This window comes from Mauremys mutica, chromosome 15, assembly GCF_020497125.1.
Source record: "Mauremys mutica isolate MM-2020 ecotype Southern chromosome 15, ASM2049712v1, whole genome shotgun sequence".
NCBI lineage: Eukaryota > Metazoa > Chordata > Testudines > Geoemydidae > Mauremys > Mauremys mutica.
The window spans coordinates 10100974-10128471 of record NC_059086.1 but is presented as its reverse complement, the minus strand read 5'-3'; the positions used below and the strand labels follow the sequence as shown (position 1 = coordinate 10128471).

The 27498-nt window shown below is 49.4% G+C and overlaps 1 protein-coding gene across 2 annotated transcripts; it reads right to left on the bottom strand.

Annotated features, from left to right (window-relative positions):
* Positions 1–9980: 9980 nt before the first annotated feature.
* On the bottom strand, positions 9981–27075 carry LOC123350258. Of its 2 annotated transcripts, none has more exons than XM_044988749.1 (3): positions 26264–26412; positions 18118–18321; positions 9981–11787 (listed from the first exon to the last, which is right to left on the bottom strand). In XM_044988749.1, the coding sequence occupies exons 2-3, from the start codon at positions 18249–18251 to the stop codon at positions 11259–11261; spliced, it is 663 nt and encodes a 220-aa protein (XP_044844684.1). In that variant the 5' UTR covers positions 18252–18321; positions 26264–26412; the 3' UTR covers positions 9981–11258. The 2 variants fall into 2 exon arrangements, with proteins under 2 accessions (XP_044844684.1, XP_044844682.1); XM_044988747.1 differs by lacking the exon at positions 26264–26412 and adding an exon at positions 26899–27075 and having other exon boundaries at positions 9982–11787.
* Between the last annotated feature and the right edge of the window lie 423 nt (positions 27076–27498).

The following is a 27498-nucleotide window of genomic DNA, read 5'->3' as shown; positions in this document are numbered from 1 at the left end:
TGACCACCTGAGCTCAGGTCAGGGGACAAAGGTTAACACAACACAATAGGTTTCCTTGGGAAAGTTGTGTTCAACACCGAATAAAAAATAGAGCTTGTCATTTGATACAGATACAGCCCACCCCACCACAGGTGGCATTTGGGGATGTGTCATCTTCCCAATGGAACATCTTGCTGCTGGGGATATAAGATTTCTGTGAGCTTATTAACTTAAGCCTCTGCCATAAAGAGGAGATGGTAGAAAAGTCAGTGGCTTTCCCAGCATGCATTGCTCCTATTGAAGGCTGAAGTGAGAGTCCAGCTGCAGGTGAGAAACTCAGATAGCCTATGGAGTCCGCGGCAATAGGTTTGGGCTGATCTCTGGGCCAGACCTCCAGCTGACTCCAATGGAGCAGGACCAGTTTACTGCAGCTGGGATCCAGCCCTTTGACTACAATGGAGCTATGGCCAATTGATATCAGTGGTGACCTGGACCCTCTGTATTTATGTGAACAAAATAATTAATTCTGTTCTTTATTTAGAAGTGACTCTCCTCAGGACAGTTTTTAGTATTATGAAGTTTTATTAGATTTCACAGCACCCAGAATGTATGTGCCTTTGTCTGGGACAGACACAAGGGTACAGTCCATGCACCCAGGGACTTAACGTCTTCCTGTAGACATGACAGGTAATGTGGGGAGAAAGGGCAGGGGCCAACCAACATTGCTACAGACAGCAGAAATAGCAACCTTTGCCCCTCCTTAACTCCATCCCTGCTGCCGTTTCCAATGTGGTTCTGCCCCTATAGCTGGTGCATGTCTCAGGCTGTGGGGATGGTGCATTGTGGGGGTTTAGCTGGTGCATGTCTCAGGCTGTCCGGATGGTGCATTGTGGGGGTTTAGCTGGTGCATGTCTTAGGTTGTCTGGATGGTGCCTTGCAGGTTTAAAACAAACAGAAGGAAGGTTTTTTTCCACACAACACACAGTGGATGGATCATGTGATGATTGCCTGTTCTGTTCATTCCCTCTGGGGCATCTGGCATTAGCCACTGTCAGAAGACAGGATACTGGGCTAGATGGACCTTTGGTCTTACCCAGTATGGCTGTTGTTATGTTCTTATGTTTCCCATCAGCTCCAGAACAGGGCTGCGTAGTCCCAGATACAGGGCTGGCAACTGGTGCTGCAAAACCCTCCCACAGGCCTTCCTGACCCCTCCCATATCAACATATGCAAACGCCTGGCTCCAGCTCCCAGGAATGGGACACTTGGAGCAGCTGTGGGGTATAGGAATTTTCCTGCATGTGTCTATGACCAGACTGCTGATAATGGGGCTCGGCTCTGGCACCTTTACTCGACCTCAGCAGCACCTTGCTCTGCAAGGGCCCCCATTGGGACTAACTTGCAGAGTGTGGCCACAGTCAGGGCCAGTTTGTGAGAACAGCTGGGAGCATGTTGGGTGCTGAACCCATTTGGTCATCTAGCTCCATCTGTGGGTTCTGGGCCCCTGGAATTGTGCTGCTGAGGATCTAGTCACTCAGGAGGTGACGCCCCCTCCTCAGATGCCAAAATACCAGGTAGGTTATATTTCATAGAATCATAGAGGACTAGGGTTGGAAGGGACCTCAGGAGGTATCTAGTCCAACCCCCTGCTCAAAGCAGGACCAATCTGCAACTAAATCAAATTTTGGGCGCATCGGTGGGGTTCTTGGGACTCCTACTGACTGTGCACAAGGGGAATTTCATCCAATGCGGCTGAGAATGGTCAGATCAGGCCCAAATGCAGAATCAGGCCCTCTGGTCTTCCCATTACTCATCTTTACTGCTTGTCAACTGGCTTTGGAATGGTTCTGCTGCTGAGCTTTGTTCCTACTCAGGTTCTTGGCACAGCCCAGGGACCGAGCAGTGATTGATTCCCATGGGTTCTCTGGTGACCTTCTTTCTGTGGCCCTGAACCCATTATTTGCTTTGTTTGGGAACAGCTATACAGGTTGATTTTTTTTCCCCTGGACAAAACAAAATAATACTCTGAACAGAAAAGATGGGGGGAAATCCACTGAAAATTTGCCCTCTGTGGGTCCTGGATTCTGCATGAAGAGCATTCCAAGTGTCTCCCTCTCGTTTGGGATTTCTGAGACAGGAACACCATTTTCGGGCGTGTTACTGGGTCAGCTTGTGAGAGAAGCGGTGGGGCGGAGAAGATGGCTGCTGGGAGCAAGGTGGCTGTAGAGTGTAGCCGGGAGGAGAATCTCTCTCTTCAATTAATACTCTAAGGGCAGCTTTGCTGTGATTGGACATAGTGGCAGAAATCTGAAAGCTATGTAAGGTAACAACAAGGGCAGTGGTGTTTCTCCCAAGTTGGTCCTTTGGACAGAGGCCTGTTGCCACACATCGTGTGGTAGAGACTCTCCAATTCCCTGCAGCTCATTCTGCCCTCGTGGATTTCCAGTGCATATTGGAGGCGGTGCACGTTGTTGTCAAAGGGGTTGGAGAACATGAGGATAAATGAGAACCCGGGTCACTCATACGCGAAAGCCCCTGCAACTCCCCAGGCACTGAGGTTCCTTTTCACAAACACACATATCTCCTTGCAGCCAGGGCTGATGGCTGGTGCAGGGGGGATGAAGGTGTGACCGCTGTAACAGAAAAAGCTGTGGGCAGACAAGACTTCTGTTTGTTATAGTGCATCCTCAGCAGGAGGTTATTAGAATCAATCATGAGTTAACAAAGCAGAGACTGCATTTAGTAACCTGATTACACCATTGATAGTCTTGACAACTCCCACAATTTATCATCAGTTTTATGAATCTGGGTGTTTCTCTTAAAGCTCAGCTGCTGGAATCTCAGCTTTCATTTGTTTACAAAAAAAGTCTAATTGTAGTGGGATTGGGTGGTATCCCTTTAAATAGTATATGAGCCCTCTCCTGGCGCTCACTGTGTTTGGTGTTTTAGAAGTCACCCCAAACTAGTCAGAGCTGTAGTTAGTGGGTAGCTGGGCCTGTAAAGCTGGCAAACAGAGTCGCTAAACAGAGTTATCAGGGACTCAGCTGCTCTATGGTTTCTTTGTATTTTTACTATTGGGCAAGGCACTAGCCTCTGGGGTGGGGACAAAAGCTGGGAGACATGACCAGAAAACCAAAGAAAAAGCCCCCAACATTCATTCTTTCAGTGTTTCCACATCTGGCAATTCCCTGGCAGCGAGGTAGGTTTGGCTCCTGCAGGCACCCATCTGACGATGATGGGAAACGCTCATGCTATGCTATTCCATTCTGTTCTAAATGGGTTCTTATATATAGGTTCCCCTGAGTGTCTGGCTCAGGGGACACTGCCTCTGATTGGCTCCCTTCCACACTGCCCGCCTCCTGGAGAAGGGCAGCCAATCAGGATTGCTGCCAATGTCCCTCCACCCCTCAGGAATCGAGAGGCGTTTTTGGGTGGGGGATGGGCAGATGGACACATTGCTCACAGGAGGGGAGGAGGGAATGGAAAGAGCTCAGCAGCTCATGGCAACTCTGCTCCCCCTCCCCTGCTATAAGCAATGGACCAGTCTGTTCAACCCTTCTCCTCTCCCTCCCAGCAGCATCCAGCCTGGGAAAGGGGACAGGAAGGTTAAGACCCCCTGGAACTCCCAGAAATCAAAACTGATGTGGGGCTGGGTGGAGGGGGGCATGATGAACTGCTGGCTTGGGAGAAAGGGCCGCTGTGGGGCTGGGAGCACAGGATTCCTTTATTACTGGGTTTGGGGGATTAAATGGATGTTGTCATGTGTTGTGTATTTCATTGTCATGGTGGTTGTTCCTATGGCAACTGAGTTAGATTACTAGGGGATAGCCCAGCCAGTATTGGCTGGTTTGGATAATTCAGTGTGTGAAAACAAATGGTTGCTTTTTAAGAATTACAGTCTCTGGGCTCATGTGATTTCTTCCTAAACCTCCTGCCCCCAAGGATACAACAACACCCACTCCAAGCTGGCACCACCTTGTTCCCACTTCCCTCACAGCTCCTCCCCCACTCACTTCTCCCATCGCCTCCCACTGCAGAGGCGATGCAGGCCTGTGTGGGTTTCGGAGTCAGACACCTACTGCCGAGCTGCGGGCAAGGAAGAGATGGGACTCAGTGGGCTACCCGCACCTTGTCTGATGGAGCTGTGGTGCCAGCCCCATCTCTCGTCCCTGCTCCGGGTGCTTCTAAGGGGCTTGGCAGGAGTGCAAAGAGCCAGTGCCTTTCCCAGGCACGTACCCCTCAGCCACACTCAGCCTGACTCCCACCCTGCCCAGCCTCTTCCGGCCGAGGCCACACCCACTGCTGGCTAGTCTCTGCCCCCACCTGTGGACCCGGCTGGGGCGGGAGGCGATGAGCGTTTGGTTGGGGCCATGGGGTGGGGGGGCTGAGAGCTTGGCCCTGGCTGGAGCTTCAAGTCTGGAGCCCCTCCCCTGTTCCACCCCATCACCTACAGCCCCTCTCATGACCCAATCCCATTCTGCCCCTTCCCTCATGCCCCACTCCGCGCTCCATCTCCTTTCACCCCCGCAGGGTTGCCAACTTTCTAGTTACTGAAAACCAATCACCTTTGCCTCGCCCCCTACCCTGCCTCTTCCCCCAAGGCTCTGCCCCCACTCACTCCTCTCCCCCCTCCCTATGTTGCTCTCCTCCCCTCCCCCCGCTCACTCCCACCTCTCCCTGGACTCACCTGCTGAACGGACGCTGCCAGGTTCCCTTTTCCACTGGATGTTCCAGTAGAAAACTGGGCACCCGGCAACCCTCCCCCATTTCCCCCACACCCAAAGACCAGAAAAGCTCTGTGCCCCTGATGCAGCCCTGGGGCCACAGCCAGGAGCGAGAGCTCTTCCAGCCCTGGGGCCATGGTGGTGGGGGAGACTTTTCCAGGGACCCCAAATCCACCACTGCCCAGCCCCCAGCAGCACAAGGTTTGGGGAAGCTTAGCCTCCCCCAGCCTCCGTTATGCGCCGCCCATGGTTTGTACCAATATTTACCTGCCGGAGCAAATTGCAGCACCTAGAGATGCTGGGTGCAATCAGGGAGGCTGAGCAGGAGCCTGGGTTAGAAAGGCTGGGGCTAGCCATGGCAGTTCCCCCTGCATTTCAGTGGGCGTGACACTGCTGTTGTGATTATTAGAGAGACAGGGGCACAGATGTTTGGGGATCATACTTAGGAGACTACGGGGAGGAGAGGGCAGCAAAGGAGGAGATGGAGAGAGGAGAGAAGGGGGTAGGTAGAGGCTGGGTGTCTGGGGACGGGGCTGGAGGTCTCATGCCCCTGGCTGTGTGGGTGGCACAAGCTGATCGGGCTTTTCTTATGAATGACAGGGACTTTCACTGGTTATGAGGAACCAGAAAATAAGTAACAATAAGAATGAATGGAGCTAACGGGGAAGGGGGGGTGAGGAGTTTACAATTGCTGGAGTGCAAGCAACAGCCGTGCTAATGTCTCCATACTGCACTACACAGACCTGCTGCCTCGGGTCTGTGGCTTGACCTGCATCCACACTGCAACGTGACAGGGCTTGGCTGGGACTCAGACCCATTCCCCAGCAGGGTCCAAGGACACAGATCCTGAGTCCACGCTGATGTGATTTGTGTGTGGACAGAAGCGGGGCTTGGGATCAAACCCAAGTCTGAATCAGGGCTTAGTGCCCAGTGTAGACATACCCTGAGAGGCTCTCAGCACACGAGGGCTCACCCAAGTTGCGGGCCAACCTGCTCCATGGTGGGCGCTGAGGTGCACTTCTCCTCCCGCTCATGCCAGGCCTGACCCAGCCAGGTGACACAATGGGAGATCAGTGTTTGGGGAGGGCACGTAGCCAGTGTTTTCCCCAAAAATTGATACTGGGGGGTATTGAAATTTATAAGGGGGGGAATGAGGGCCAATGAAGGGTGAGGCCGTGAGGCCAAAGGTGGGCTGTATGGCACCATAGTAAAAACTGAAAACTGTTCCATGACCATTTTATTAGATTTAACTCATGTTTTAAAATCATCACACAAATTAAAGTTGGCTATTCAAGCCTTCTGTGAAGCACTATATCTACATCCTTCTTGGTTTCTTGTTGTAATTTTGCACAGCTCTGTTAATGTATATATATTTCCCCCAAAAGCACCTGCTGACAGATGTGCTGGGTGTGTTGCAAGATCCACGTATGTCTGTAAGCAGCTAGAATAAGCCTCTGCTTTGCCATTGCTTTACTTGTGTTTTGTGATTTCACATTATCAGCCCAACCTGCTCTGCCTTTTTATTGTTTTCCCTCTTTTTGCAATGTTATTATAATGTCATGTTACATGTAGGTACAAGTAATGAAGGGAAAAGTAGGAGAGAAGTCCTGAAAGCCAAATTTAGGCTGCTAGGTGAGAGATTAAAGTCCAGGATCTCCGTGGTTGCAGGTAAGAGACGTACAAGGTTCAGACAGAGACCCCTTGGGGGGGATTTATTAAATTGCACCCAAATGCAAAAAACCCCTTGGAATCCAGAAAGACGCACTTGGGAATTCCTCCCTGTGGGGTACCCTCAAGCCCTTTAACCCCCCTCTGGGGAAGAGCTGAGAAAGAAAACAAAGGAAATTAGCTGTTGCTACCAGCTAATCAAACAACATGCACAAACCTCTTAGGACACCAAAAATCCAATCCTGTTCTTAAAAAAGGTAAATTTTATGAAAAACAAAAAGAAAGAAAATACATCTGGAACTTAGGCTTTTGCTAGATTTTAAAAGAGCAATCCCAAAAATTAAGCACCCAAAATAGCTTTCTTGGGGGTCCAGCTTAAAGGTTACAAGCAAATAAAAGCACCTGGGGTTAGCACAGAGGAGTTTACAAGCCTTAAAAAATAAACAAAAATAAACCTAATCACGTCTTTCTAAACATTCCTTATTTACTTACATATTTGAGGGTTTTAAATAAGTAATTCTAGGTATGAGCTGATAATTTCTCATAGCTGGCTTAAAGCTGCTTATAGCATTGCTGCTCCATGACTCCTTCCTTCCCGGAGAGCCACAACAGACGCAAAGGGAAAGCTTCTTTCCCCATTTTAAAAAGTTCTAGCCCCCCATTGACACTTTTGGTCTGGTGCCCACTCTCTTTTCTTTACCTGGGGGACTTGTTAACCCTTTACAGGTAAAGCAAGCAGAGAACAGCCACCAAGAGGGATTTTACAGCTAACTGACTGGCTGGGTGTCGATAAAAGGGAGCTACCACCCCCTCTTCATTTATCACAGGATCCCATACCAGTAGCATTTAACTTCTAAAAGAGGAACTACACAAAAAAACGAGGAAACTAGTTAAATGGAAATTAAAAGGAACAGTCACAAGGGATAAATGCCTGCAAGCTGCACGTAGACTATTTTAAAATGCCATAATAGAGGCTCAACAAAGCGTATACGCCAAATAAAATAATACAATAAAAGGACCAAAAAAATGCCCCCAGGAGTAAACAACAATGTACAAGAAATGGTTCGAGGCAAAAAGGCAGCCTTCAAAAATTGGAAGTCAAATCCTACCGAGAAAAACAGAAAGGAGCATAAACTCCGGCAAGTCAAGTGTAAAAGTATAATTAGGCAGGCCAAAAAGAGAACGTGTAGGGCAACCAGCTAAAGACACAAAAACTAAGAGCAAATTTCAAACAATCAGTGGGGCCACTGGGTGGTAGAGGTGCTAAAGGAGCACTCAAGGAAGAAAAAGTCAGTTGCGGTGAAGCTAAATGATTTTTTCTTTTGCATTCGTCTTCACTGCAGAGAGTGTGAGGGAGATTCCAACACTTCAGCCATTCTTTTTAGGTGACAGACCTCAGGAACTGTCCCAGAATGCTGAAGGAACTCAGATATGAAATTCCAGAACTACTGACTATGGTATGTAACCTACTCTTAAATCAGCCTCTGTGCAGATGTCTAGAGGGTAGCTAATGTAACACCTATCTTTTAAAATGGCTCCAGAGGTGATCCTGGCAATTACAGGCCAGTAAGCCAAACTTGACTACCAGACAATGTGATTGGAAACTATAGTAGAGAACAAAACTGTCACACACATAGCTAAACACAATATGTTGGGGAAGAGTCAACAAAACTTTTAAAAGAGCAATCATGGGTCTTATTAATCGATTAGAATTTTTTGAGGGGGCCAACAAACATGTAGACAAGGGTGATCCAATGGGTGTAGTGTACTTGGACTGTTAGAAAGCCTTTGACAAGGTCCCTCAAGAAAAGCTCTTAAACAAAATAATGCAAATGTCCTCTCATGCATTGGTAACTGGTTAAAAGATAGGAAACAAAGGGTAGGAATAAATGGTCAGTTTTCACATAGAAGAGAGGTAAATACCAGGGTCGCACAAGGATCTGTACTTAGACCACTGCTATTCAACATATTCATAAATTATCTAGACAAGTGGTTCACAAACTGTGGGTCAGAACCAGACATGCCAAACCCGTGGGAAAAAAAATGCAGAAATTGGGCTTGTTTTTGGCTTAATTGGCTTGTGAGTTGCTTGTTGGCTTGTAGCTTCTTTTTTTTTATCGTCTCCTGGCAAACAGGGACGGGGGAGGGGAAAGCAGAGGGAAGTGGGGGATAGAGTCAGGGGTGAGCAGCGGGCCCACCACAGTTCCAGACTGCACGCTGGGGGGATCCTTTCACATCAAGTGTTGGGGTTCTTAGGGACTGGCTTGTTTTCGCCTTGTTTTGAAATGGGATTAGCTTGATTTTTGCCTTATTGTGAAAGTCGGGTTGCCTATTTACCATGTGAAAGTTGGCAAGAGTGGTCAGGACCGTAAAGTGGGTCACATCCCTGTTCTAATGGGGTCGCCAGAGCTGGTGTTAGACTTGCTGGAGCCTGGGTACAAAGCAGAAGCCCGAGCCCCACTGCCCAGGAGCTTCAGCCCTGACTGGCGGGACTCAGGTTATAGCCACCCCTGCCCCGTCTGCGGCTGAATCCCTTGGGCTTTGGCCTCCCCACATGGGGCAGTGAGCTCAGACTTTGGCTTTGGGCCCCCATCCGCCCTGGGCAGTGGGGCTTGGGCTTTGGCCCCCCCACCAGGGGTGGCAGGGGACAGGTGGGTTCAGGCTTTGGGCCCCCCTCCTGGGGTCATGTGGTAAATTTTGCTGTCAGAAGGGGGTCACGGTGCAATTAAGTTTGAGAATCCCTGATCTAGAGAAAGGGGTGGAAGTGAGGTGGCAAAGTTTGCAGATGATACTAAATTACTCAAGATAGTTAAGTACAAAGCGTTACAAAGGGACCCCACAAAACTGGGTGATTAGGCAACAAAATGGCAGACATAATTCAGCGTTAATAAGTGAAAAGTACTGCACATTGGAAAGCATAATCCCACAAATACAAAAAAAGATGGGCCCTAAATTAGCTGTTACCACTCAAAAAAGAGATCTTGGAGACCTCCTTGATAATTTTCTGAAAGCATCCGCTCAATGTGCAGCTGCAGTCAAAAAAGGTAACAGAATGTTGGGAATCATTAACAAAGGGATAGATAATAAGACAGAAAATATCATATTGCCTCTATCTAAATCCATGGTACACCCACATCTTGAATACTCTGTGCAGATGTGGTTGTCCCATCTCAAAAAAATTATGTTGGAAATAGAAAAGGGCAACAAAATTGTTTAGTGGTATGGAACAGCTTCAGTGCAAGGAAAGATTAAAAAGAAAAGAGACAACAGAGGGGGGATTGTGACATATCCAGGATACAATCTGGACTGATGGACTGATGAACTGCTGCGGTTCATCTCTAAGTTGCGGTGCCTTTTACACTGCTATTGTGTGAGTGCTGCAGCCAGCCACTCATGAGTTACACTGCAGAGGGACACCAGGAAAATCCCAGTCCCCAACTTTCCCCAGGTATGTGCTTCTTGTACTGCCGCGCTCCCTCCTGGACAATACAGGCTCACAGAAAGTCTGGCATTTATTAATAGAAAATGATATGCACAAATCCAGTTATCCCAAATGGAGTTTTTCCAAACCCTTCAATGCAAACACACTGGTTTAGATTAAACAATAAAACAAGTTTATTAACTACAAAAGGATAGACAAAGTGAACGCAAGTAACGAGACACAAGTCAGAACTGGTTACAAGAAAAAATAAAAGTAAAATGCAACTAATGCCTAACTGAACAAACTGGAATGAATTCAAAGCAAGCTCTCACACCACATGTCCCAGCAGTTCTACTGACTGAACTTTCAGTCAAGATCCCTCCCCTGGTCCAATGCTCCTTCCTTTGTTCTCCAGGTGCCATGGGTGCCATGGGCAGAGAGAAAGGGGGGAATGATTTGCGGCATCCACCCTTCCTTCTTTGAGAAGAATCTCCAGCTGAGGTTCAAGAGACAAAAAGTCTGTGTGGATGGAAATGCCAAGCACTTTCTTTGTAAGATGAAGCTTTTTGAGAGGCCACTCCCCAGTCTTCGAATATGTCTTACTAACACCATGCAATGGAATTGTATAACTTTACATACAATGTTGCTACTCTCATTTTATCAGGACAATCACGGGCAGCAGGTATCATAGGCAGGGGAAGGTTGTGCTTCCCAAAAACAAACCTGGCGTGGCCCCATCCACGCTCCACCCTCAATCCCGCTCCTGCCTTCTGTGGCCGAGGCTGGGGTAGGCAGGCTGAGGGTCGTGGTGTGCACAAGACCCCTGGGCTGGGGCCACGTCACACCATGCCACCCGTACTACCAGTGCTGGGACCATGCTGCCTGCCCAGCGCTCCAGGATTGAGGGAGCTCCAGTTGCGCTGCCCAGCCGAGCAGCACTGGGGGCATACAACATACCTGCAACATACACGCAAACTGTGAAACTCGTTGCCAGGCGAGTGGGGAACCTATCACAGTTACTAGTCAAGATGGTACCCCATGCTCCAGGTATCCCTAAACCTCTGACTGCCAGAAGCTGGGACCGGACAACAGGGGATGGATCACTCGAAATTGCCCTGTTCTGTTCATTCCCTCTGAAGCATCTGGCACTGGGCTGGATGGACCATTGGGCAGATCCAGTATAGCCATTCTTACGTTATGAACTTATCTACTTATCCCTTTCTTTTGGTTTCCATTACAATGTAGAATTGTTATTTAAGTTGCTTAGCCAATTATATTTTACCTGGCAAGCACACATGCAATTAAAAACAACCTTATACAGCTATACCCAAAGGCCAGGCTCTGAAACATATTTCCATGTACAAGAATTGTAGCTCTTATTTGCTAATAATTCTATATTCTCTTTTTTAGCATTACTTTTTGCAAAGCTTTCTGAGAGTTTTATCACCATGATAAATGCTTAAACTTCAGGTCTTCGTATGACAACAGCTGTTATTTCGGAGGTTACAAAATAAGCAAGAAACACAACTTTTTAAAATCACATTGGGGCAGGGGCAGGGGCAGGAACAGGGATTTTTTTCCTTGATCTGCACTTTAATGATGGACTTATATTCCTTGGACATGGTAGCCTTCACCTGGATCTTCTCATTGGTCACCTCCAGCTCACCATCCTTGCCATGAGTAAGCATCATTTTCTGGAAGGACTTGCAATTATAGGGAGGGTCGTGGCTGTACATGTAGTGGTAGAGGTGCTCCATGTTGTCGAAGTGCTTCCTGCCAGTGAAGATCTGGATGGCAAACTCAGAGCTGTAGAGGTTGCGGTCGTAGGGGCTGGAGAACATGATGGCCAGGGTGAAAGTGTCGGACTCGTAGCTCAGCACCCCGACGCTCCCACGGGCTGTGCCACTTGTTTTCACAAACACGCAGCTCTTTGAAGAACCGGGGGTGATCTGGGGCACAGGCTCATTCTTGGCCCAGCCACTATAACAGTAACTCCTGGAGGAAAACACCACGGGGTTCCTTTCATTACACAACATCCCGAACAATAATTAATAACTGCATCCCAGCAGCAGGGGAATCCTGAGCCTAGGGGCTGGGGTGGGTCACAGTCCAGCCACTACATCTGCAGAGGGGACACACAGGTCGCTGGACAAGACAGCACAGCCCCACCTCAGCCAGCCCCCAAGGCAGGGGGGTCTTTCCTGCATGACCAAGGCACAAGGTAGTGCAGATAAGGGGTGGCCCCCACCCTCCAACCTCACCTGGGCTGGGCTCTGCCTCCCCCACTGCCCTGCTCCCCACTCACACAGCTGCAGCCTGCCGGGTGGGAGTGCCTGCTGCAGAGCCTGGGCTGAGGTGCTGGACCCCAGCAGCTTCCAGCAAGCTCCAGGATTGGGCAAGGAGGAGCCCTCCAGCCTCCGAGATAGCAGCAGTCAGGCTGGATCTAAGGCAGCAGGAGGAGCCAGAGCTGCCCCTCTGGGGCTGCACATGAAAGGGCTGGGCGAGGGGGGCTCTAGGTGGCAGGTTGTCTGTTGGGGGGCTCTGGGTTTTTACTGGGTGGCAGGAAGCTCTGGGCATCAGAGTGTTTACTTGGGGGGAAAGAAGGGGGAGTCTGGGTGACAGAGCTTATATTGCAAGTTCTGGGTTTCCCTAGGGTGTAGGGGACTCTGGGTGGAAGGATTTTTAGTGGTGGGGTCACTGGCTGTCATGGTTTTTGTAGGGGGTCTCATCTGGGCTGGGTGTGTAATGATCTAACTGTCAAGGGGAATTTAATATGGTTGAGGTGGGGGGCAGTTGGTGGAGTGACCTTCCTGTCAAAATTCCCCTGGGGGGGTTGATTTTGAATTTGATTGTTTTCTCACAGCATTGTTGCTAATGTGGACGAACGTCAGCTGGGGCTTGTAGGTTTTTTATTTTTTTTAAATCAAATCTGTACTGGATACTAACGAAAGTTTTCCTTTGTTATTTGATGTACAGACCAACGGGTTAATAAAAAAAAAACACCTTTGTTTCAATAAATGTATGGGCTACTTTGAGGCTAGTATTTAAATGACTTTGGGCTATTAATGCAGTAGAAATCTGGCAATGCTGAAAGCGTTACATGGTTCTGCACATTATGTTATTAACTAAAGTGTTCAGAGCCATACACAGCCGTATGATGTGTGTGTGTCTGTGTGTGTATGTGAGTACACGTGTGTATATGTTTGTATGACTATGTGTGGGCATATACGTGTGAGTGTACATGACAGACATACATGTATGTGGAGGTGGTATCCATGTGAAATAAATACACTGAACACCTTTAAATTATATCACAGGCCTATCGCCATGTCACCTGCCCCCAGTCCATCTCCCAAGAGGCTTCCAGCAGCTGTTTCCTTTCAAATCATCTGGCCAGGGAAACATTTCCTTCTTCTCCCTCCCCCAACAAAAGTATGATTTCCCTCTGAACACCCCCAACCCTAGTCCTGGACACATACAGGGGTGGCAGGTTTGTATAATTTTTGGTGGTGCCCAGAACAGGTCCAAGTCCTGCCCCCCCACCTTGTAAGCCAATATGTATATATTTTAAAATAATCTAAAAATGTGAAGTCTCTAAGATGGGGCTGGGGATGAAGGGTTTGGGGGTGTGGGAAGGGCTTGGGGAGAGGGTTGGGGTGCGGGGGTGAGGAATGTGGAGGGGGCGGGGATGAGCGGTTCATGGTGCGGGGGGAGGCTCAGGGCTGTGGCAGAGGGTTGGGGTGCGGGGAGGTGAGGGCTCTGGCTAGGGGTGCGGTCTCTGGGGTGGGGCGGGGCCAGGGATGAGGTTGTGGAAGCCAGTAAATAATTAACAAGGTTTTGAAGAGATCTTAATGAATGTTAGTTAGTATGAGTTAGGTTAACTGTGACCCTGGTGACGTGAGGAAGCAAGATAATGTAAGACAGAGTGAATTGTGTGAAAGTTATTACGACCTTGCAATATGCAGTCTTGCAGTCTTGTTTTTCTAGTGAGATAGCAGAAAAGCTTATGTATAAACAAAATGTATTTGTTGCTTTTTACTGTCTGTATTATTGCTAGAAATTGTCTGTAAAAGGTATAAAGGCTTGCTGTAATTGTTTACCAGTTGAGAGACCTGTCCAGGACCCTGTGTCCTATGGCACTCTCTCCCTCCATGGTAATTACTGGAGAAATAATAAAGTATTTAATTTTGCTGCACCCAAACAAAAAGCGAGAACTGAGTTTTCTTCGACAATTTGGGGGCTCGTCCGGGATGGCAACGCCCACGGACCCACAGACAACTACTACGGATCATTCCCCTTCGAACCCCATGGCGCCACATGAGAGGTATGAGACCTTTTGAAATCTCTATTGGGGTATCAGAGGAGGACTTTCCGTGAGGACGTCTGTCTCTCTGTTGGGCTCACGCCATCTGAACTTATTGACTGTGCAGCAGGATCAGATGCAAAGTGGTATTGGGGAGAGGCCCCAATAAGGTTAGTTTATAGCAGTACTGGGAACTGCTGAGTTGGCCAAGGAAATGCATAAGGTAATGCATAAGGTAATGCATAGGTAAATGCATTAGAATGCACCGGTGCTGAGGGGTTTTTACCGCCTCAAGAGGGGTTGTCATACCGCCTCATGGTATTGGTCCGGACCAGGTAAAGATGCATCATGGTTAAAAAAAAAAAAAAAAGATAAAAAGGTTGAAAAAGGGTTAAAGAAAAAGAAAAAGAAAAAGAAAAAGGAAGAAAAAGAGGCCTTGGTGTGTGTGTGTGTACACCAGTGTGAGTGGCTGTTACCGGGCTAGCCCGGTAACTAGTGGATCTTTAGGAGATCCGACCCACGGTGGGCTGACTCAGCCTGGCATAGTCCGGCGAGGAAGCTGCCTGGGTCTAGGAGTGTGTGAACCCATCTTCCCTCCCCTTTCCTTGTGAGTCTCTCCTGTGTGAGTGGAAAATGGGTAAGGGACTGTCTAAATATTCCACCTCACCCCCTAAGGGTACCCCAGCATATTACATGTACGTACATTATGGTCCTAAAACCTGCAGGTATTTAAATGATTGGAATCTGTATACGCGTGAAAATTCATTTAAACAATGCCCATTAGAAGGTACCTTCAATCTAGATAAGATCATATATCTCAGTGGAGCTTTAATCACAAAGAAAAACCTCTGTCACAGTGTGAGCAATTTGTCTAGGAACGGGTTAATTTGAAATTCGGCTTAGCCCTGAGATAAAGGAGAAGTTGTTTTGTGTTCAAGGTCATGAATTAGTGCGGACTATGCTAAGTGCTAAGTAAAACTGCTTCAGCCCCAGCTGGTTGTGGAAAATAAAAAAAAGGCAAACCAAAAAGCAGTATAAGTTACAAAACTTAGATTGCATTTGAAAAGCTTAACGGTTCAGTGAGATCCAACAGTTTTTGCAACCCTGAAGCCGGACAGGCAGCTGACCTGAACTGGAATCTCTGAAAGAGACGCCGCAGGAGATTCCAGGGTGTAAAAGAACAGCCATCCCAAGAGTGGAAGCATGTTGGAAATGCTGGACAAGCTGTATACAGGATAATCTCCCGTCCACCTATTTCCCTTCTCTGAACATTATACACAGACATGCCAGTCTGGATATGTGTAAGTATTAAAGTGGCTTAAGGCTTGGGGCATTCATATTTTTCCCGAGTGATGTGGGAGCATTCCCAACACTCTCCATTGTTGTTTTATTATTTTTAATGAAGCTTTAAAATTTGATTATATGCTCTGTCGGTCTGATCACCTGACATGAGGGATAAATTAGTAACAGGAATTTGTCACAGTTTGGTGAGCAATTAAGAATGGGGGGCATTGCAGAATTTACACCATCTATCTGTTTTACCCTTGTTAGTTTATGTTTGCTTTGTTTGGTACTGTTGGTGTTTTGTGTTAAGAATAGCATGATTATAGGTGAGCTCTGATAGAATAAGGAAACACTATTTGGTTTTGGTGCACTATTTAGCTTTGGCTCTGTTTTGTTTAACCAGTTACTGATGTTTTTCTGCTCTGTTCATTTGGGCATTAGGTGTGTGAGCGGAACTGAACTTCTCGTTCGTAATTCCTCAGGGTGGAAGCCATGTGTGCGATGAAGCTCTGAGGTTGTCCTGAGATTTTTACAGTCCCGCCCCCCCCCGTAGCGGACAATATAATAGAAGTAGAAAAATTTGGCTTAGACTGTAATTTTCTTTGCTTTTTGTGTAATTTTTTGTTTGTTTAAGTGTCAGCAGACAAATGGGTGGGTCTCTGGGTAGACCCCCTTTAGGAGTTTGGATTGTGTGTTAAGTAAATGGCCTTTACCCGATGGCCGTGTATTTTTGCCAGGTGGCAAGCCTTACTAGGAAGGACTCAGGTAGTCTTGTGAGTAAAAATGTTTTAGGGACAAGACCAGAAGGGTGAGGGCTAGTTGAGTAGCCCACCCTCCTAGCTAAGAACTGGTAGTGCCTAGGATAGGGACGATTCAGCGAGAAAAAGGATCGGGCCCAGGCGGACGGGCAACAGACAGAGAGATTTGGAAAACAGGTTGGAAACTTTTGAGGGTGTAGTGGAAAGAAGGAGTAAGTGAATATAAGCATGAGGATTTCAAATACTCAGAAGGATATTTGGAATGGTGATTTGCATTGGTAAAGTGGCTGTTGGAAGGAAAAAGCAATTGATTTTTAAGGGAAAATGAAAAATTGACTCTGTGTTTGCTGGGGGGAACAGCACTTGAACTTTGTGAAAAAGCTAGAGAGAACAGTTTTTGGTGTCTTTGACATGTTTGTGAATGAATTCAGGCAAAGAAATTATTAGATTGCACTCATTTGGCTATGAATAATTTTGTTAAATCAGTTGAAGACTGTATACAGTGCTATGTAATGAAAATTTTATTAGGCTCTACAGGCACTATAAGTGGTGATGTTTTCTTTCAGTGTTTAAAAGCAGGAGTTAACAGTAAAAAAAAAAAAAAAAGCAAGCCGGAGAGCATCTGTGTTAATGCAAATTAACTAACTGATAAGGTAGAGGCCGCTGAACCAGGGCTGTCTAAGAAGCACATACGAGAAAATATGGGGTAATTCCTCTGTTTTGCCTAGAATCAACAAGAGTATTTGTATATTTTAAGTATTTAACTGCCCCGAAGGGGTGGACCTCTGTTTTTGTCTTTCAGATAATCAAAGAACATTAATGCCAGCTACACAGCATTCAACGTACTATGATTTACTGGCAATCACAATTATGTTGTATGTTCTATGTTCTGTCTTGTTGTGGTTTTTTTGTTGCCAGAATTATTGTGTTTAATATTTTCATGAGATGGTCTGATTTGATATCAAGCGGAAATGTTGGATTGAGATGCTGATACTTGTTTTGTTCAATTTAGAATACAAAGTGTTTGGTTACATCAGAAAATGTGATATACTAAAGTCTAATACATTTTCTTCAGTAAGAGAAAGAAACTACATTGGCCAAATCTTTTGGTGCGGGGGTGAGGAATGTGGGGGGGGGGCGGGGATGAGCAGTTCACGGCGCAGGGGAGAGGCTCAGGGCTGTGGCAGAGGATTGGGGTGCGGGGGGTGAGGGCTCTGGCTAGGGGTGCGGTCTCTGGGGTGGGGCGGGGCCAGGGATGAGGAGTTTGGGGTGCAGGCAGGCTGCCTCCGGCTGGGGCCAGAGAGGACAACTCCCGCCAGCCTTCTCCTCGCTGGCGGCAGCAAGTTCCGGGGGAGGGGCTCCCCTCATCCCCCTGGCAGCAAACTCACCTCACACCACTGTCACTTCACGTGCTCCTAGGGCCCCTCTCAGGTCCAGTAAGCCCCGTCGTCTCCCCTGTGTTGGGGCCGGGACTGCCCTCACATGTGCACCTCCTCCCCTGCTGCTGCCCCTCACTCTAGCCTCACTGGGGGTGGGGGATGGGGCTGCCTCTTGCCCAGCATGGGGCAGGAGCGGTGACTGCAGGTGGGGGTTCCCCCCTGTGCTGGTGGAGGGTCCCGCTGGAAAAGAGAACGGTTCATCCATCTCAGGTGGAAGGGCAGGGTCAGGGTCAGCCTGTCCTGGCACTAGTGGTGGGGGGCGCTAGGACCCTGGGGCGGCAGTTGATGCTGGAGCTGGCAGAGTGGAGCACAGTGGGGAGCTGCAGGGGGCAGCCGCTCGCTGCCCAGGGTACAGTCAGGGACACTAAGGGGAGGCATGTGGGGGCATCAGGTGGGGTCAGGGGAGAGACAGATGGGATGTATGGGGACTGATAGATATTCAGCAGCAGACACATACCCCACACCCAGGCCCATCTGTATAGACACCAGCCGCAAACTGACTTGCGAAGCCACGTGGAGGGGGCTATGGGAACTTGCTTACCTGGGGTTCCCGAGGGTAACGCTTCTGGTGTTGTTGGTTATCTGGATGCCCACACACTGGTAGACAGCCACGTCATGAACCAGCTTTTCAATGCTTGCATCCTCGTCCTGAACCAGGTCTTCAGTGCTAGTCATCTCACAGCAATGAGGGATTGTTCAGCAGCAGCTCCGGCAGAGCACTGTTAGACCAGCAATAGAAGTCTCCCTATGGGATGGGGAGCAAGCAGATACCAGACACAGTGTTGGTATATAATACTCTAAATGCTCTTTATTGATTACAAAACAAACCTTACTCACACCACATTCACACCCCAAACATACTACAGTAACTTCTCACTTTAAGTTGTCCCGGTTAATGTTGTTTCCTTGTTATGTGGCTGATCAATTAGAGAACATGCTCATTTAAAGTTGCACAAGGCTCCCTTAAAACGTTGTTTGGCAGCCACCTGCTTTGTCCACTGCTTGCAGGAAGAGCAGCCCATTGAAGCTAGCTGATGGGGGCTTGGAACCAGGGTGGACCGTCAGCCCCCTTGTCAGCCCCCTCCTCCCCTAAGTTCCCTGTGCAGCAGCAGCCCAGCAGGCTATAGATTGCTGGGCAATTCAGCTGTCCCTTCCCGAACTGCCATGTGCAGCTCCTGCCCTCTGCCTTGGAGCTGTTCCCCGGAGCCTCCTGCTTGCTCTGCGGGGGTGGGGGGGGGGAGGGAGCAGAGGGGGTGCTAATGTCAGGGTGTCCCCCTCCTTGCTTCCGCCCCTCACCCCCACTCCTGTACCTTCTCAATGGAGCAGGGTGGGGACACCAAAAGGCTCAGGAAGGAGGGAGCTTTCTGGCAGAAGCTGCTGTCTCAACTTGCTGATCTACTTAAGAAAGCAGTGTACTTTGTACATGCGCAATGGGTGGGGTCAGTGTACTTAAAGGGAAAATGTGTGTCTCTTTCTCTCCTACACATGGTGTGTGTCTCTGTCTCTCTCTGCCATGCCCTTGTTGGGATATGCAAGCGTTAAAGCAGAAAATTGGGAAACTGCTGGTGAACAGAGATGGCATTAGGGAGTAAAGGCACAGGCAAGTACCACTTCTGTGCCTGACAGATAAAATGTAGGTGTTTTTCTGTGTTTAATAGATTTAGGGCTACCCCTCTCCCATCCATAAGAACATACCTAAGAACGGTCGTACTGGGTCAGACCAAAGGTCCATCCAGCCCAGGATCCTGTTTAACGACAGTGGCCAACGCCAGGTGCCCCAGAGGGAGTGAACCTAACAGGCAATGATCAAGTGATCTCTCTCCTGCCATTCATCTCCACTCTCTGACAAACAGAGGCTAGGGACACAATTCCTTTCCCATCCTGGCTAATAGCCATTAATGGACTTAAATTCACGGAGGTTATCCAGTTCTCTTTTAAACACTGTTATAGTCCTAGCTTTCACAACCTCCTCAGGCAAGGAGTTCCACAAGTTGACCGTGCGCTGCGTGAAGAAGAACTTCCTTTTATTTGTTTTAAACCTGCTGCCTATTAATTTCATTTGGTGACCCCCAGTTCTTGTATTATGGGAATAAGTAAATAACTTTTCCTTATCTACTTTCTCCACATCACTCATGATGTTATATACCTCTATCATATCCCCTCTTAGTCTCCTCTTTTCCAAGTTGAAAAGTCCTAGTCTCTTTAATCTCTCCTCATATGGGACCCATTCCAAACCCCTAATCATTTTAGTTGCCCTTCTCTGAATCTTTTCTCGTGCCAGTATATTTTTTTGAGATGAGGAGACCACATCTGTACACAGTATTCAAGATGTGGGTGTACCATCGATTTATATAAGGGCAATAATATATTCTCTGTCTTATTCTCTACCCTCTTTTTAATGATTCCTGAAATCCTGTTTGCTTTTTTGACTGCCTCTGCACACTGCATGGACATCTTCAGAGAACTATCCATGATGACTCCAAGATCTTTTTCCTGATTAGTTGTAGCTAAATTAGCCCCCACCATATTGTATGTATAGTTGGGGTTATTTTTTCCAATGTGCATTACTTTACATTTATCCACATTCAGTTTCATTTGCCATTTTGTTGCCCAATCACTTCATTTTGTTTACCCCTTTCTCCAGATCATTTATGAATAAGTTGAATAGAATCAGTCCTAGGACTAACTCTTGGGGAACAGCACTAGTTACCCCTTGCCATTCTGAAAATTTACCTTTTATTCCTACCCTTTGTTCCCTGTCTTTTAACCAGTCCTCAATCCATGAAAGGACCTTCCCTTTTATCCCATGACAACTTAATTTATATAAGAGCCTTCGGTGAGGGACCTTGTCAAAGGCTTTCTGAAATCTAAGTACAATATGTCCACTGGATCACATGTCCACATGTTTGTTGACCCCTTCAAAGAACTCTAATAGATTAGTAAGACACAATTTCCCTTTACAGAAACCATGTTGACGATTGCTCAACAGTTTATGTTGTTCTATGTGTCTGACAATTTTATTCTTTACTATTCTTTCAACTAATTTGCCCGGTACTGACATTAGATTTACCAGTCTGTAATGCCAGGATCACCTCTAGAGTCCTTTTTAAATATTAGCGTTACATTAGCTATCTTCCAGTCATTGGGCACAGAAGCTAATTTAAAGGCCAGGTTACAAACCATAGTTAATAGTTCTGCAACTTCACATTTGAGTTCTTTCAGAACTCTTGGGTGAATGCCATCTGGTCCCGGTGACTTGTTATCAATTATCAATTAGTTTATCAATTAATTCCAAAACCTCCTCTAGTGACCCTTCAATCTGTGACAGTTCCTCAGATTTGTCACCTACAAAAGCCGGCTCAGGTTTGGGAATCTCCCCAATATCCTCAGCCGTGAAGACTGAAGCAAAGAATCCATTTAGTTTCTCTGCAATGAGTAGGGCCGGCTCCAGACCCCAGTGTGCCAAGCGCACGCTTGGGGCGGCGTCCTGCGGGAGGGCAACAGGCGGCCCTGGTGGACCTCCCGCAGGCATGCCTGTGGAAGGTCCGCTGAGACCGCGGCTCAGCAGGCGTGCCTGCGGGAGGTCCACCGGAGCCGCGGACCGGCGACCGCCAAAGTGCCCCCCGCGGCGCGCCGGCGCAAATCCTAGAGCCGCCCCTGCCGGCAGCCGCGGGGAGCCCAGAGCCTTTTAAATCCCAGCCGCGGCTGGAGTCAGAGGGCTCTGGGCTGCCGGCAGCCGCGGGGAGCCCAGAGCCTTTTAAATCCCAGCCGCGGCCGGGAATCATAGGGCTCTACGCTGCCCGCTGCGGCGGGGAGCCCAGAGCCCTTTAAATCTCAGCCGCAGCCGGGAGTCAGAGGGCTCTGGGCTGCCTGCAACTGCGGGGAGCCCAGTGCCCTTTAAATCTCAGCCGCGGCCGGGAGTCAGAGGGCTCTGGGCTGCCTGCAACTGCGGGGAGCCCAGAGCCCTTTAAATCTCAGCCGCGGCCGGGAGTCAGAGGGCTCTGGGCTGCTTGCAACTGCGGGGAGCCCAGAGCCCTTTAAATCTCAGCCACGGCCGGGAGTCAGAGGGCTCTGGGCTGCAGGCAGCCGCGGGGAGCCCAGAGCCCTTTAAATCCCAGCCATGGCCGGGAATCAGAGGGCTCTGCGCTGCCGGCAGCCGCGGGGAGCCCAGAGCCCTTTGAATCCCCGCCCTTGGCTGCTGATTGCCCCCTCCCCAGACCCCTGCCCCAACTGCCCCCGAGGTCCCCCACCCCCTATCTAAGCACCACTAGTCCTTGTCCCCCGATTACCCCCTCCCGAGACCCCTGCCCCTAACTGCCCCTTGGGACCCCAGCCCCTATCTAAGCACCACTAGTCCTTGTCCCCCGATTACCCCCTCCCGAGACCCCTGCCCCTAACTGCCCCTTGGGACCCCAGTCCCTATCTAAGCCTCCCTTCTCCTTGTCCCCAACTGCCCCCTCCTGAGACCCCACCCAACTTCCTCCCAGGACCCCACCCCCTACCTGTCCCCTGATAAACCCCCTGGACTCCCATGCCTATCCAATTGCTGCCTGTCCCCTGACTGCCCCTCCGAACCTCTTCCCCATCCAACCCCCCCTGCTCCCTGTCCCTTGACTGCCCCCCGGAACTACCTACCCCTTCTCCAACCCCCAAACTGCTTGCTGTGCCACTCAGACCAGCGTGTCTGGCTCCGTGCAGCTCCAGACAGTTGCTGCCATGCTCCCCCATGGAGCCCACAGCCCTCTCCCACCCCCAGCACCTGCCTTCCAGATTTGAACACCTCAAAATTTAGGAGTGCTCAAGCTCGGTTTGGGCAGCTTTTACTTCATTTCTCCCAAATCAAATATACTGATACACTGTAACTTGCTGTAGAAAAAGTAGGATAAAATTGAGCAAGAAATGCTTATTAGGACTGGAATTGCTATTTTCAACAGCCATTGCCTTTTTGTTTGTTTGAAAGGAAGACAGTGATATTGCATTGGCAAATTCCCCATAGAAAGAAAGAGTGGAACAAAAGAATAATAAAGGCACCTCAACTTTTCCTCATTTATGGAGGACAGTCTTATAATATGCATCCAGATATCCTCCAATCACACAAGCTGAAAATTGTTCCACTTTACTGCAGCTCTGTAACCATATGGGAACCAATCCTGTCTGTGTTTTGTGCACACCCAAAATTCCGGCTGAATGACCCGCCCTGGGAGCGAGTTACCAGTGACCCAGGGCTGGGGCGGCAGGAGGTGTGGGGGGGCACTGGTGAGGGGGAGCCCAGGGCTGGGGCAGCAGCTGGGTGGAGGGAGGGCACTGGTGGGGAGGAAAGGGGGAAGCCCAGCGCTGGGGTGGCAGGGGGTGTGTGTGGGTGGGGGGAGAGCCCAGGACTGGGGCAGCAGGAGGGTACGGGGGGAGCCCAGGGCTGGGAAGGGGGACAGCCAAATTTTTTTTTGCTTGGGGCAGCAAAAAACCTAGAGCCGGCCCTGGCAATGACTTTATCGTCTTTAAGCGCTTCTTTTGTATCTCAATCATCGAGGGGCCCCACTGGTTGTTTAGCAGGCTTCCTGCTTCTGATGTACTTAAACAACATTTTATTATTATCTTTGGAGTTTTGGCTAGCCGTTCTTCAAACTCCTCTTTGACTTTTCTTATTACATTTTTACACTTAATTTGGCAGTGTTTATGCTTCTTTCTATTTGCCTCACTAGGATTTGACTTCCACTTTTTAAAGGAAGTCTTTTTATCTCTCACTGCTTCTTTTACATAGCCCATCTCTCCTGTATAGGCTCCCCCCATCCCAAAAGTTTCCCCAGTTCCTAATGAACGTAAACCCCTCCTCTCTACACCATCGTCTCATCCACGCATTGAGACTCTGAAGCTCTGCCTGCCTACCTGGCCCTGCGCGTGGAACTGGGAGCATTTCTGAGAATGTAACCATAGAGGTCCTGGATTTCAGTCTCTTCCCTAGCAGCCTAAATTTGGCCTCCAGGACATCTCTCCTACCCTTCCCTATGTCATTGGTACCTACATGTACCACGACCACCAGCTCCTCCCCAGCACTACACATAAGTCTGTCTAGATGCCTCAAGAGATCCGCAACCTTTGCATCAGGCAGGCAAGTCACCATATGTTTCTCCTGGTCATCACAAACCCAGTTCTCTATGTTTCTAATGATCGAATCTCCCATTACTAATACCTGCCTTTTCCTAGTGACTGGAGTTCCCTCCCCTGGAGAGGTAACCTCAGTGCGAGAGGCAACCCTAACACCATCTGGAAGGAGGGTCCCAACTATGGGAAGGTTTCCCTCTGCTCCCATTGACTGCTCTGCTTCTCTGGGCCTTTCATCCTCCTCAACAGAGCAGGGGTTGTCTGAGCGGAGGTGGGACAATTCTACAGTGTCCTGGAAAGCCTCATCAACATACCTCTCTGCCTCCCTTATCTTCTCCAGTTACACCACCCTGGCCTCCAAAGCCCGTACATGGTCTCTGAGGGCCAGGAGCTCCTTGCACCAAATGCACACATACGCCACCCACCCAGAGGGCAGGTAATCATACATGCTGCACTCAGCGCAATAAACTGGATAGCCCCCACTCTGCTGCTTGGCTTCTGCCTGCATTGTCTCCTAGTTAATGAAAGGGTTGTTTCAAGCAAGAAGTTTTGGATGTAGTTTAGTTTATAGGTTTTCAAGAGAACGGAAGGGAAACAGATGAAAACAGCAAGGGATCCTTGCCCCCTTCCCACTCCCCTTCCAAACTCCCTTGTGAAACTCTCTGTTAGAAGCCCCTGGTCGCAAAGCTCCCTGGTCACTTATGCACTGCTTTACAAAGCCCTGGCCTGTGTGATAGCCTCTCTCACTGATTAAGGCTCAGTCGATTACCAGAGGCTTCTAGCTTTCAGACCTTCCTTTGAAGTTCACAGCTTCCAACTGCCAGCCACACGGAGCCGTAACTAGGTATTTTTGCGCCCGAGGCAAGAATATAAAATTGCACCCTCCCCCAGGGCCGGCTTTTCGGTGGCGGGTCCCTCAGTCCCTCTTGGAGGGAAGGGCCTGCCGCCAAATTGCCGCCGAAGAATGAATGAAGGGGCCGTGGTAGAGCCTGTGATTTTGGGGGGTCAACTCATGATTTTTGACTGCTTGGGCTGGTAATGTTGCTTCCAAGATGGTCTTTGGTTCCAGTCCAGTTCCAATCCAGAGAGGAACTCACAGGTTAAGAGAGGTGGGAGGTGCTGGATATCAGCAGTGGCCACTAGGGATTAGCAAGTGTCCTGAGAATGCTGGGAGTTCAGGTCTGCAGGGCAGGATCAGAGGTGGCAGGTTTGTAGAAGTTTTGGTGGTGCCCAGAACCCACCCCCACCCAAACTCTGCCCGCTCACCTGCCCAAGGCTCTGGGAGGGAGTTTGCATGAGGGAGGAGGTCTGGGGTGCAGGCCTTAGGCTGGGGCAAGGGATTGGGGTGCAGGCTCTGGGAGGGAGTTTGGGGATGGGAGGGGTGCAGGGGGATGGGGCGCAGGGGTGAGGGCTGTGGGTTGTCGCTGCATATGGAGGGTTTGGAGTGTGTGGGGCCAGGGCAAGAGTCGGGGTGAGGTCTCTGTCTGGGGCTGTGAATGGGAGTTTTGGGGTGTGGGAGGGGCTCAGGGCTGGGGCAGAGGGTCAGGGTGTTGGGGGATGAGGGCTCTGGCTGGGACAGGGGATATGGTGTTTAGGGTGTTGGAGGGGTTCAGGGCTGGGGCAGAGGATCAGGGTGTTGGGGGGGTGAGGGCTCTGGTGGGGACTGTGGATGAGGGATTTGGGGTGTGGGAGGGGCTCAGGGCTCAGGCAGAGGGTTGAGGGTGCAGTGGGGGAGTGAAAGCTCTGGCTGGGGGTGTGGGCTCTGGGGTGGGGCAGGGCAAGGGATGAGTTTGGGGTGCAGGCAGGCTGCTCCAGGACAGGGGCCAGAGAGGAGGACTCCCCCCTCCCTTTCCCTGCCGGCAGCAGCAGTGAGCTCTGGGGGAGGAGCCCCCCTTCCCTGCCCCTCAGCAGCACACTCACCCCCACCACTGTTACTGCATGTGCTCCTAGGGCCCCTCTCAGGTCCAGAAATCTCCCCCGTGGTGGGTGCCGGGAGGCACTGTGTGCTCCTCCTCCCATGCTGTTGCCCCTGACTGTAGCCTCACTGGGGTGAGGGATGGGGGGCTGCCTCCTTGCCCAGCATGGGTCAGGAGCAGTGACTGCGGGCGGGGGGGGGGGGGGGCTGTGCTGCTGGAGGGTCCCATTGGAAAATGAAAGGGTCTGAGGGAGAAGGGCAGGCTCACAGTCAGTCTGTCCTGGCAGTGAATAGGGGGCACTAGGACCCTGTGGCAGCAGTAGAGGCAGCATGGAGCTGCTCTACTCCAGGTCCAGGAAGGGGGCGGGGAGCAAGTCAGGGCCAGGGGACACTCAGGAGTGGCGCGGCGGGGGGGGGGAGGGGAGCAGGTGGGGCCGGGGGGAGATCACCTCAATTATAGATATCTCTGTGCCTGTCAGCGGCTTTTTTTCCCCTCCACCACTTTCTGTGCCCTGGGCTTTTTGCACCTGAGGCAAGTGCCTCACCCTTGTTACAGCACTGCAGCCACAGCACAGGGTCCTTCAAAAAAACAAACAGACAGACAAACACAAGCTCAGCACACAGCAAGTAACCCCCAAACACAAACAAACACACACTACAGACAGTCACTTACCCCCAGGATGCTGTATTTGCTCCTCCTCCTTTACCTAGAGAACAGAACTCCCTTGCAAAACTCTGTTAACAGTCCCTGTTCGCAAAGCTCCCTTCTCCTTTTAAGGGTTTGATAACGTTGCAGATGCCTGAGGAATGTGGGAATCGAAAGGATGCCTTTTTGGGTAAAGTAGTGTTATCTCCCTCCCCGTTTCTTTCCCAGCTGCACAGACGAGGTTGCAGTCATGGCCGCTTTCTCCCTCCCCTGCAAACTGCTGATCCAATTTTCACAGTTGCAGGAGCTTATGGAGGCATGAGACAATAATTATTTAACAACAGTAGAGACTGAGATTAAAAAAGTTAAAGCTCTGTAGCCTCTATAACATAAATCATCATCTTAACTACCAAAATATACAAAGTAAATTGCCTCTAATCAAATTCCAACTATTTCTCAAGCCGCATTTTTCTTAGTCTGCCTAAGTAAATGTTGATTATTATTGAGGGAAATATTGTTTTGTCGGTTTGTGCATGCACACAGTGAAATCGACTTTTGTTAACATTCCCTGATTAAAATCTCATCCTTCCAAGCCTACACAAAGACTGCAGCTGTGGACTCACTCAGAAAGCACTGCTGAGGCGCAGTGGGAACCTACTTACCTGGTACTGTAGCAGATCAACAGCCTCCTCCTTGTGAGTTTCTTGGGGGTTTCCAGATTCTCTCTGTGCCTCAGAGGTTGTGGCTGTTGCTGTTTTTATTGGAAGCGAGAGCCCAGCCGTGGTGATTAATCAACTCTAGGCCTGTCTCTCCATATCAAAAGAGAAAGGAAGGAAACTCGGCCAGCATTTATGGGAAATGAGCGGGTGGGAGAGGTGCAGAATACATTGACGTTATCCTGGTGTGACCTTGGTTGTGCTGACCATGAAGGTTCCACAGCAGAATGGGAAAGGGGCAGCAACCTTTAAACTGGGCCACTCAAGGAGGATGCCAGATTGTTAATTGAGGAGAGGTAGTCATCTAACAGGGTAAATACAGCAGTGATGATGATGAAGAAGAAGAAGAAGAAGAACCAAGGCTGGAGAGTTCAATAGGGCTTTTCAGATCAAAGGATGCCAGTGCATTTACAGATGTAACAAATGGAAATAGAAAATATCCACAGCGATAAGGTTGTCCAGTAGGGAGTGCAGCCACCTCTGGGGTGACACATGGACACAGGGCCATGGAGAATCATGAATCTAGAACCAGGAGACTTTCTAGAG

Coding starts and splice junctions, on each gene's coding strand:
- LOC123350258 (XM_044988747.1), bottom strand. CDS start 18,251: ATGACTAGCACTGAAGACCTGGTTCAGGACGAGGATGCAAGCATTGAA. Junction 11,788..18,117: donor GTTACCCTCGGGAACCCCAG/GTAAGCAAGTTC, acceptor GTTTTCCTCCAG/GAGTTACTGTTATAGTGGCT.